This window comes from Zalophus californianus, chromosome 2 (assembly GCF_009762305.2).
Source record: "Zalophus californianus isolate mZalCal1 chromosome 2, mZalCal1.pri.v2, whole genome shotgun sequence".
In the NCBI taxonomy this organism is placed as follows: Eukaryota; Metazoa; Chordata; class Mammalia; order Carnivora; family Otariidae; genus Zalophus; species Zalophus californianus.
The window spans coordinates 86,654,563-86,666,916 of NC_045596.1; the positions used below are offsets into that span (position 1 = coordinate 86,654,563).

A 12,354-nucleotide genomic window follows, 5' to 3' on the forward strand; every position below is an offset into this window, starting at 1 on the left:
ACTGAATATCTCTGAAACTAGTAATACACTATATGATAATTAAATTGAATTGAAATAAAAATTTAAAAAAAGATCATGGAGGAAAAAGCTGTTGAGTATTTCTGAAAATTAGAATTTTTGGTTTTTACAATTATGCTTTTTGTTTTTAATACATTATTTCCAACTTTGAGGTGATCGTACATATTAAATTATCTCATGTCTTTTACAAAATGTTTTAGAAGAATCCTGGGGTATAATTTATTCAAATCACAAGTTTCCTAATGCCAGGAACTCTTTAGGAACTGCTCATCACACATATGTTTAGCACTCTTAATGTGTCCAAAAACACATCTTCTTAAGAACAACATTAGACTTAAAAAAAATCTCAGATTAATACCATAATGTTTTTGAAGTTTCTGTAGACTAATGTAGAAAAGAAAAGATTCTTCACGCATTATAGTAAATATTGGGTTTCTTCTAATTTAGACTCTTCTATGATTTACAGAGAAAAAAATCAAACATACCTATGTAATATGTTTAACATATATAAAATATTAAGATGAAATAACTTGTCACTAAGACAATACAAAAATGATCTTATAAAAATAGCACACACACACTTTGGAAGACGTCCATTTTTATAGAAGAGAAGCATGTCTAGTCTAATGCTGAAAGGATGATATTGGCTTAAATACAAACTCAAATTTACCAGGACTTGAAAAAAGGCACATATTTGGTTTAGTGTGGTCAGCAATAATCTAAGGGCCTGAGTTCCTAGCCTGTGTGTTTGCTTGTCTAATGTCTTTAAGTGTGTGTGTGCCTTTGTATTCTAAACTCCTGAAACTGTGTATCAGGAAATAAAAACCTCACAATATAAAAAGTATATTAACTTAAGCTGTAAATACCTGTCATTCATGTTTTGTTCCAGAGCAACCATTAAGAAAGACGGAATTCCAGAAGTGAGGTTCAAGAACCAGGCATCCCTCATACAGGGGATTGAGAAGTTAGTTTCTGACATTCCGAACAGGCACCCAGTTCTCTCACTTTATCAGTCTTTTCTTTCAAAACGAAAAATACCTATATCCTATAGTGCAAACAGATGTGAGTCGTTTTGTTCAATGAGTTCCCAATTCTGAGACCATCGAATTTGAAAACGTGCATAATGGAAGGGGGCCTTTGTCCTTTCACACGTTGGGGTCTTCCTGGATTCTCTTTGGTGATAGCTGGCGTGGTTGGAGGGGCTGGGAAGATGGCCATCTCACGAAAAATTCTGTGTCCCTGGCGTTGTGCCGAGGACTGGAGATTCACATAGAAGAACCATGTGAATTACTGAAGAACTTCCTGTGCTACAAATTCTGCTCTGGTTTCTTTCCCTAAAGCTTAGGTCTTTTTAACCAAAAGACCAAAAAGAGAGAGAGAGATTCAGAGCAGAATGAAAGATTCTTTGAAAACAGTTAGCATGCACAGGCTCCTACACATAGAATACTTACAACAAACTACATTGTATCGAAATACTTGCTTAAAAAATGGCACTAGCTTTGAGGATACTCCTGCTGGGTGGGAGTTAGCAGGCTTCGGATGCCCCCTCTAGTCTATTCTACACATCAAGAACTGGAGAAGAGGATGAACAAGCACAGCGTGTGGCTGGATGCACATCAAAGCCATACTTGCTGTGCGTTATTTTCCTTCCTGCTTCTCCCACTCTGGTCATGAGGCGCACATGCTGCTACATAAAAGGGTAAAAGGCAATGTCAAGTGCTTTGTAATTGTTTGGCTCCTTAGCAGCTACAGCCAGGAATATTGCAGCCAAGAGTGTATTTAGGAAATGTGGGGTTTTAGATGCTTCGAAAAAAAATTCCTTACTTATGGAAATGGAAAATTGGGTGTGGGTTCATTTTTTTTTACAATCTACATTTTTAAAGATACAGAAAAAGACAAAGATATTTCTAACTTCAAAAATGTTTATCTTGAATTATAATCTTATGCAAACATCAAAGACAGTACTAAAGGGACAAGAATCATAGAATTCTGCACCAAAAAGTCCCCTGAAGAGCATTTGTTACAAGTCCCATGTTCTAAAGCAGAAAAACACAACTATCTTAAATTTAACTCTCTCCAGAGATGCCATGTTTCACCTTTATGCTTTTATACTTTTTTATATGTGTTCTGTGTCTTGACCAGATATTCCCACCTTTGGATTCAGGGTTTCTACTGATCCCAAAATGTTATGTTATTTCTCCTTTCTTAAGCTTTATATTTTTAAAATTATTAAAGAAACACTGTGAAATATAGAAAATCAAAATGAAGACTATGAATAGAATCAGTAGTCACAATCCAGAGTTAACTATTGTAACATTTCATGAGTCACTCACTTTACTGCAATTTTTTCTACACACACACACGCACACTCACATGCATGCGCGAGCGTATTGACTAACATAGGACCGCTATATATTTCCTGTATGTCAGCTTACTACCTCATTCATCAGTATATCATGGACACCTTTCTATGTCAGTAAATATAAATCCACATTGTTTTATGACTGCATAATATTTTATCTGATGTACATACCATAGTTTAGTTTACCGAACTCTTATAGATACTTGAAGATGTCTCTCTGTCCTGTAAAGATTGATGTTATGTGTTTATTCTTATAAATGATCTTTGTACAATAATTTGACTTTCTTAGAATGAGTTTCTAAAAGTGGAATTTCTAGATCAAAGGGCTTTTGATACTTACTGCCAGAAAATTTAAGCAAAGTTGAACTCATTTATATTCCTACTATCTGTATATGAATTGTCCATTTATCTCCTATCTGCCAGCACTAGAAACAATTAATATGTGTCTCTTTACTACTTGTGGCAATGTGGAAGGCCAAAAATAGTATTGTATTGTTTTAATTTTCGCTAATAATAATCTTGAGCATTTTTCATGTATGGTTAACCATTTGTATTTAACTCTAATGGATTTTTTTTATTGATTACTTTTATTGAGATGTTTATGTTTTCCTAGTTAACTGATAGTGGCTCTTTAGCAAGTGTATTAACCCTTTTTCTGTCTTATATGCTTCCAGCTTATCATTTGACTTTTAACATAGTTTATCGCTGCTTCTGTGTTTGTTTTTATCTATACAGTATTACAGAGCTAAATTTTTTTTAAGATTTTATTTTTTATTTATTTGAGAGAGAGAGAGAAAGAGCAAAGCACATGAGCCAGGGGAGGAGCGGAGGGAGAAGCAGGCTCCCCACTGAGCAGGGAGCCCGATGTGGGACTCGATCCCAGGACCCCGGGATCATGACCTGAGCTGAAGACAGATGCTTAACCAACTGAACCACCCACGTGCCCCTTACAGAGCTTAAATTTTAAAATAAATTTACCACTTTTTTTCTACTGTTGCTTTTAGAAATTGTGTCCTGCTCAAAAATTCTAAGATTATTTTAAAGTGTAATTCCTGCTTCCTTCAACTTGTATAGTTTCATTTTTAACAATTAGATCTTTGATCTATATGGAAATTATTTTGGTGTAAAGAATTCATTTTTGTTATTTTCTTCTATATGGCTAGATAATTATCACAACACCTGATACTGAATAATTCATTTTTTTCTACCAAGTAGGAATGTTATATTTACTTAATTTTCATACGTACTTGTATTTGTTTCTTGATTTTCTATTTTGTGCTACTCTTCTGTACATATATGTACCCATATCAAGCTGCTTTCATTTCTGCAGCTTTATATTTTAGTATAAAATATAACTACAGTTGACCCTTAAACAACATGGGGGTTGGGGTACTGACCCCCATGCAGTTGAAAAACCATATATAACTTCTCTTCAGTGATAGCTGTTTTGGTTGGAGGGGCTGGGGAGATGGCTGTCTCATGAAAAATCCTGTGTCCCTGGCATTGTGCTAAGGACTGGAGATTCACATAGAAAAACCATGTGAATTACCAAAGAACTTCCTGTGCTACAAATTCTGCTCAGGTTTCTTTTCCTAAAGCTTAGGTCTTTTTAACCAAAAGACCAAAAAGAGAGAGAGAGATTCAGAGCAGAATGAGAGATTCTTTGAAAACAGTTAGCATGCACAGGCTCCCCCAAAACTTTACTAATACCCCGCTGTTGACCAGAAGCCTTATTGAGAACATAGTCAATTAACACATACGTTGTATGTCATATATATTACATACTGTGTTCTTACAATAAAGTAAGCTAGAGAAAAGAAAATGTTATTAAGAAAATCATAAGTGGGGGGCACTTGGGTAGCTCAGTTGGTTAAGAGGCCGAATCTTGATTCCGGCTCAAGTCATGGTTTCAGGGTCTTGGGATCCAGCCCCTTGCCGGGCTCTATTCCTAATGGGGAGTCTGCTTGAGGATTCTCTTTCTCCCTCTGCCCTTCCCTTCCAGAGCGCATGCTATCTCTCTCTCTAAAATAAATAAATAAATCCTAAAAACAAACAAAAAGAAAGTCATAAGGAAGAGAAAATATACTCAGTACTGTGCCTTATTTAGTGAAAAATTATCCAGGTATAAGTGGACATGCACAGTGCAAATCCATGTTGTTCAAGGATCAACTGTAATCTCAGCTCAATAGTCTTCCTTTTCAGAATTTTCTTGAATATTCTTCCAGGTTTCCTTCTTTAAAACATTTTTGTTTTTGTAAAATTGTATGTACCATGATTTAAAAAGCCAAATAGTGGGGCACCTTGGTGGCTCAGTCAGCTCAGGTCATGATCTCAGGGTCCTCAGCAAGTAGTCTGCTTCTCCCTCTCCCTCTGCTCCTCCCTGCCCCACTCACTCTCTCTTTCTCTCTCTCAAATAAATAAAATCTTTAAAATAATAGTTCTACAGAATTTAAGAAAAATAGCAGTCCTCTCTTCTCTTACCTGCTTCTAAAGGACATAAGCATTTTCACATCTTTTAGTTAATATTTTGGTACTTACTTTCATGACTCTAAAAACATGTTTGGTTTTCCCTTCTTAAGTATTATGTTTTGACTTCCCCTGTGGAACACAAGAATTTGTCTCTCTCCCTATCCCATCTCCACTACACACACACACGCACGCACACACACACCCTCCCCATCTCTTCATTTTTCCCACATGGTTACATCGTCATTTGGATTGGAGCAGTAGTCAGTGTTTGATTTCTTATATTTGAGTATATCTAAGCAAATTTCTTTTCAGAGGTAAGCCTTGGAATAAACTGATTATTTGTTTTTCTGGGAGTTAACTATTTTATTTATTGTTTGTTTAATTTATTTTCATTTTCTTAGTTTTCTTTGTTCTAATCGTTAATGCCACACTCACAGCCAGTCATCTCTTAAGACAGCTAGATGCATTATGGATGCTATCAATTTCATCTCCCTAAACAAGCCTCTCCCAGAGTCTTTCTGACCTGTTGAGTTTGGACTGGGTGACTGGGCACAGCTGTCTTTGAGGAACTTTTGTCATCCTGGAGAATCTTTTTATCTCTTTTCTGTTTTTAATACATCCTTCAATACTTTCCTATGTTCACCAGGAATGCATGGGAAGTAAAATTTTAAGAAATTTTATATCCAAAAAATCTTTATTTTACCCTCACAGGTGATTTATAGTTTGATCAAGGATAGAATTTTAAATTAAAAATCCTTCATTTTCAAAATTTAAAGGTAATTCTTCATCATGTTCTAGCTTTCAGTGTTGCTATAAGAAATCTGAAGCTTGTTCTCATTCTTCACCATTTGTTTGTACACATTTGTTTACATGTTTCTCTGAAGTATTGTAGGGTCTTCTCTTTGTCCCCAGTAGTCGGAAGTTTCATGAATTCCCAGGTGTGAATCCATTTCATCCATTGTACTAGGTACTCAGCAAATTCTTCCAGCGTGCAAACTCATGTCCTGTTCTTGAATTATTTTACCAATGATTTCCTCCTCATATGTGCTCTGTTCTCACTTTCCAGGACTCAACTTATTTCAATATTGGATCCTTTAGACCAATCTTCTAATTTTTTCACATTTTTCTTCTATCTTCTATCCCTTTGTATTTTTGCTCTTCTTTCTGGAAAGTTCCTGAACATTTTCTCCAACACATGTGAGATTTTATTTCTGCTATTATCCTTTTAATTTCCAAGAGCTCTTTCTTAGTTCTCCAAATGATCTCCCTTATGTGTAGAGCACTCTAAAAATTAGGCATTTCTTAAACAGGTTTCCAACCAGTTCTTATTCTAATCCCTACCACCCTCTCTCTCCACTTCCACAGGTTCTCAGGGTCTAATTAATGAATTTTTGGAGGAATAATTAAATTATTGTCTCTCTGTACTACTGGTTCTCTCTGGTTTGAATCTCTCCGGTAATAAATCAGTTACCATTCATTCATGTTCTTTACATCTTCTAAAATTTGTTGATGGCTCTGTTTTTATTTTCACAATTTTTTATCTGTGTCAAATCCTACTTGTTTATTTGTGTGTATAGCAATATACAGTTTTTTCTAAAATTGACTTAAGATGTTTTAAAAGGAGGGTGAATTGAAAATAAATTCAATAACAGTGTATATGGTTTGTGGTTACTGTAAAATTAATATTAAATTTAGGATACTTGTGGTCATAAAACAGAGGAAATTCAAAATAATATGATCAATAGTTGATTATTTTTCCTTCCTCTGTTTTCTTCCTCTAATTAAGATATATTGGTGTACCTCAACGTTGTATATCTGATTCTTTATCCTCCACCGTTTTTATATTGTTTAAATGTCATTTTTATTTTCATTATGAGACTGTTTTCTCGTATTTGATGCGAAGCTCTTTATAGCAAAACTGGATGTTGCTAAAACAAAGCCAGCTGTGTTTACTTGACTTTGTAAAGTCCTAATAAATCACAATGAGATTAGTGTAGCTACTTATGGTACTAAATACTTGCCAAAGCATTCATGATAAGACAGAGGAAGATGAAACAGAATTACCAATTAATGACTACCTTAGTTTTTAGTCTGGTGTATATGGGAAATTGTTACTTTCTGTTGGGAATACATGTGATAATGAGTGCTTGGCTGAGCTGGGTTATATCACACACAGGACTCATTTGCCTCTCACAGTTATCAGAACTTAATCTTACTGGAAGGGATTAGATGGGGTGAATGCCTGGAGTGTCATTATCTTAAAAGACGTCCTCTATCTTTTTACCATATTGCTTGTCTGCATGATGCAGATACCAGAACATCATTGCTCGTCACTTGGGCTGTCCAAAGTACATGTCTGAAGACAAAAGTGTCTGGGAGATTTCTCATTTTTGAGAAAGCCTTTTGAAATATTTGCGTTTGTAACACTTTTAAACAGTTTCATTTATAATTGTTATTATTGTCATTTGAAACAGACAAGGGAGAGACTAGAACTTTGAGTCAAAAAGTAGTGGAAAAAGAAGTAATGATAAGATGTGGACACAACTAAAAGGTTGAGTTTGGTTTTTTGAAAGATCTTAATAAGAAAGAAAAGAGGCAGCTCAGAGATACAAGTATGTCCTTTAATACATCTGGGGATATTTTTTGTAATCAAGAATTTGAAATATGCATATAACTATAGACCATGCTAATAAACTATCTTATTAAAATTGAGTTTTCTTTGATTGAGTTGTTTGATTATATTTCTATTTTGATGGCATTTTCAGTTTTTAGAAGATTAAATAAACTAATATTTGGTGATAGTCAAAGGAAACATGTAGAAGAAATTCTGGTCATATTCATACAAATAATATGATTTCTTCTGGTCAAGTTAATACTTTCCATATTCCAGACTTGTTTTTATTTAGGGGAATTATTTCTACTTAACTGTCTAAACTGTCGTATTGTTGAAGACTCTTTGATTGAGATATATAAGAAAATGCTGTATTTCATATTCAAATGCTCTGCTTTTGATCAGTTAGAAAATATATTGTGTTGCTTTTTTTAGCATTCATAATAGATTTACATTTTTTCCCATCCACCATTTCACCCAGTCCTCCTGGAAACCAAAACATCTCCCTCTCCCTATCTCCCTCATTCCCTGCTTGCCATCCTGTCTTCTTACATCTTTTTACAACCCTTCTTCCCTTCCCTAAGAGATTTGATGTAAATGGGTAGAAAGTATAAGATAAATCATATTAAAACAGCTTTTTATTCCCTGTAGACCTTTAATATTTACTTTGATTTTCCTTAAAAAAAATGTTGCCTTTTGGTTTGCTTCCGTCTTTTTCTATTATACTAACATTATTTTCTCAGCATGTGATAAAACGCCTCAGTCTATTATTCAGGACCATTGTGCAATGTTTTTGGGGAAAAAAATTTAATGTAAAATAAAAGCACATTACAGAAAATCTGAAATTTATCGCTTCAATCTCCAAATATTCATTGAGAAAATACCATATGACATGCCAGAGACATAGTGATGACAGAGAAATTGAGCATAAACTGGTAAATAGGGAAACAAAATGATTCCAGAGAGTTGATAAGTGTTACAATAAAAATAAAGATGGGGAGATGTGACAGAGGGTGACTGGTTGTGTGTGTGTGTGTGTGTGTGTGTGTGTAAGCATGTGTGCACATACACATGATCATCAAAGTTTATTAGTTTCTCATTTGTCAAATGAAGAGTTCAATTAGATGGTCTCTAAGGTGTTTTCAGACCTTTTCTGATGATAAACTTTTCTAATCTTGTCCAAAGTTTTTTAGATCTATTCACCATTCCAATGATGTGGTAAGTTATCTATATTAATATTTAGAAATAATAACTGAAGAATAAAAAATTCACCTACTAGGATTTGAAAACCATCTATATTCTTATCTACTAAAACAAAAACAAAAACAAAAACAAAACCCAAAAACCAAAGCCAAACAAACAAAAGACCTAAAGGAAAACAACTGAGTATATCTGTCCACCAGAGGGGATTCAAAGCACAGTTTCTACCCATGTCCATTTATAGTGTCTCTTTATTTGCCTCTTTCCATAAAAAGGCTTTTAGAAACCACTGACTTCTCATTAAAAAAACGAATGACAGTGCGTTGCACAATGACATGACCAAGCTTCTAGCTTTTTTACTTCCTGTGAACTGCTTGGCTAGTTGGAATTGTTCTATTCTCATTTCAGAAGCTCCTAAAGGAAGAGTCAGGCATGAGTGCTCACTTTTGTGTAGCCATTTGAAGATTTATTGGCTAAGAAGTATTCCACATGGAAAATCATGGAAAGTCATGTGAGAGCAATGATTAGTGATAGTGGTGGTATTAATAATTAATTTAGAGAACTGTTGCATTTATTATAAATTTCTTTTGGGGACTGTGGTAGAACCTCTGAAACATTATGAATTCAACTATTCAATTTGGTAGAACAGAGCAGACGATGCTTTCTTTGGACTATACTTGCCAAGTCATCTTTTTAAATAATGAATTTCTTTTCCTCACTAATAATCACAAAAATACCATCAGTAAAATGCATTTTTCTTGGTTATCATGGAAAAATGCATTCTGAAATTATTTACCACTATTATTATGAATCTTGTTATTTTAAAAAAAGGTGTAAATGGAACATGGATGGAAAGCCTGCTTTGAGTCCTTCTTGGTGGACAGATACACTCATGTGTTTTCTTATTGGTTTTTGCTTAGGAGTAGGGTCTTTCAGCCTAGCTTCTCTCTGTAATCCATTGCTCTTGCTTCATTTTTTTTAAGAAAGTGTAGGCAGCCAAGTGGAGAAAAAAATAAAGGAGAAAAACGGTTTCAGAATTTATCATAAAAAATCACAAAAATGAGAAGGAGTTAATAAAACAAAAGTCTGTGAAACTGATATTATTTGTTTCTATTGTAGAGGCAAGCCAAACTTACTGGACATGGGCTCTTTGATGATCAAACCAATCCAGCGTGTAATGAAATACCCCCTCTTGCTGTGTGAACTCCGGGGCTCCACCCCTCCCTCTCACCCAGACTTCAGGGCGCTGGGAGATGCTTTCACTGCAGTAAAAGACATTAATGTGAACATCAATGAACTTAAAAGACGGAAAGATTTAGGTAAGAAGAGACATGATGAATTGAGTGTTTTCTGTGATTGGGGTGTTATGCTTATACTTCTGAGAATCAAAATATCTAAGTAGTTATAGCAGTTGCAGTGATCATGATCATTTGATACCTAGAGTTAGAGGCTAAGGAGCAGAGTAGTTTGCCTGGCCAGCTGGATTCAGGAGATCATGAGGGACAAAAAAAAAAAAAAAAAAAGACAATTTAAAAAAAAAATCAAGCAGCCCTATACTCAACCTCTGTTGACCACTGCATGCCTGGTGACATACTGTGGGCTGAAAATACCATAGCACATAGTCCTACTGTCACTGGCAATATGTGTGGGAAGAAGGAGACATGGCATGGCCAGGAAGTTGGAGCAGTGAGAAGCTGCTCCAAATCAGAGGTGAAACAGGCCCAGCTGGTTCTGGCACATAAAGAATGGAGATTTTCTAGAAATAATTGCCCCATTGAAGGGAGCAAATATATTTCTTTCTCAAATTATGAAATTATTGTTAGGTATTTGTTAGCCAAGATGTAAAATTCACGTCTGAAGTGGAATGTAGATTTCAAAACAGGAGGCACAATTACATGGTTTCTGTCATCCCCGATATAGTAATGCATCAGGATAGATTGTGTGGGTCCTCTGTCAGTGTGATTTGTGTCTGTTAGTTCTTAATTGGCTTTGTACTTCTAACATTAAATCTCAATTCAACATTACAGCAATGGTAGGACATTGGCGCTAAGTGTTCCAACAACTTCATTTATTTTTATTGTTTTTATTTTCCAAAATTTTATTGGAAAAATAGTATGTATTTGTATTAATAAACTAAAATTATAAAGAAGGGCCTAGAGTAAAAAAAGTGAAAGTTGTAGAAGTTGTAGAAGTTGAAGAGATGCCATAAACAAATTAAAAGATAGTCCATAGGCAAAGGATAAATATATAATTACTGATATTAAATCAATAATAAAAACATTCTAATATAAAAAAGGTTAATAATAAAAGGAAGCAATTCAGAAAGACCAATACATTTTTAAACACTAAGCTTCATCTATAAGGAGAGAAATGCAAATTAAAATTACAATGACATACAATTCCCATCCTATCAGACTAGCGAAAGGATTTTTTAGGGATAACGTTAGGTGCTGAATCTCAACCTGCAGGTGAGAATGTAGTGGGAATCACCACTAAGGAGAACAATTTGGCAATATCTAGTAAAGTTGAAGATGCCCACACCTAAGACTCAGAAAATCAATCTCTAGATATTTGAGAAACTCTTTCCCATATGCTCATAGACAGGTATACTAGTAACTACTATTGTTCATAAAAACAAGAAGAAAATAGCTTACATATTTATCCAGATAATGGACAAACTGTGTATTGGACACTATGATACCATGAGAACATAAAAATTAAAATGCATGTGTCAATTGAATAAACCTCAAAAACACAATACTGAATTTTCTAAAAAATAAATTACAAGTGACAGAAGAATATATATACGCAATATGGTGCATTTGTATAAACATTGAAAACATTCAAAACAATAGTATGCATTGTACAAATCCATATACAATAAATGTGTAAAAATAGATACAGATATAGTCAAACCCATTCTTTAGGATCATAATCCCCTTTAAGGGACCAAAGATGGGGATCAGAGAAACTTCAGCTGATTATTTTTATGAAGATAAGCAAGCTGAAATGTTAGGATTTGACAAGGCTGAAAGAAAATTGTTATATTATTATTTTTACTTTTCTGTTTGCTTAAACTCCTTCACAGTGTTAAAGTGGAAAAATTTTCCACTCCCATGATTCCAGTTTGCATAGCTGACATGTCATAAATTTCTTTCAGACTTTCTATGTTTTTTTTTTCTATTTTCTTTCTTCTTTCTCTTTCTTCTCCTTCTCACCATCTGTCCTGAACATGTGTGGCACTACAGTTTGCTGGGCTTGGTTTTTAAACTTAATTACATATCATGAACATTCTTCCAGTTAATATTGGCCTTCTTTTTAATGGTTCCCTGGTATTCTATTTCTGAGTGTGTCCTAATTTAGTTAACTCTTCCTCTGTGGATAAACTTTCTGATTGTTTCCAATATTGTGCTATTGGAAAAAAAAATGCTGTAGCAAACAAAACTTTGTATGCCTGATTATGGAAAGCAAATTCTCTGCATGGACTTCCTGGTCATAGACAATACGTTTAGAAGATTCTGCCCAAATGTTCTCCACAAAAACTGTATTGGTTTAATCCTCACCAACAGTGTGTAAGATTGCCCATCTCCCAGCACACTGACCAAAACTGAATGTTAGAAATATTTAACATTTTGAACAATATGAGAGGTGAAAGTGATCTTAAAGATAAAAAGATAAAGCTCAGAGAGGTGAC

At 34.4% G+C, this 12,354-nt stretch overlaps 1 protein-coding gene across 2 annotated transcripts in view; it reads left to right on the top strand.

Annotated features, from left to right (window-relative positions):
* Positions 1-12,354, top strand: part of ARHGEF38 (Rho guanine nucleotide exchange factor 38) — a 121,401-nt gene that overhangs the window by 80,488 nt on the left and 28,559 nt on the right. For both annotated transcript variants that reach the window (XM_027599298.1, XM_027599299.1), the window contains exon 6: positions 9,780-9,979. In XM_027599298.1, the coding sequence (XP_027455099.1) occupies positions 9,780-9,979 (200 nt within the window). The remainder of the gene's footprint in view (positions 1-9,779; positions 9,980-12,354) is intronic.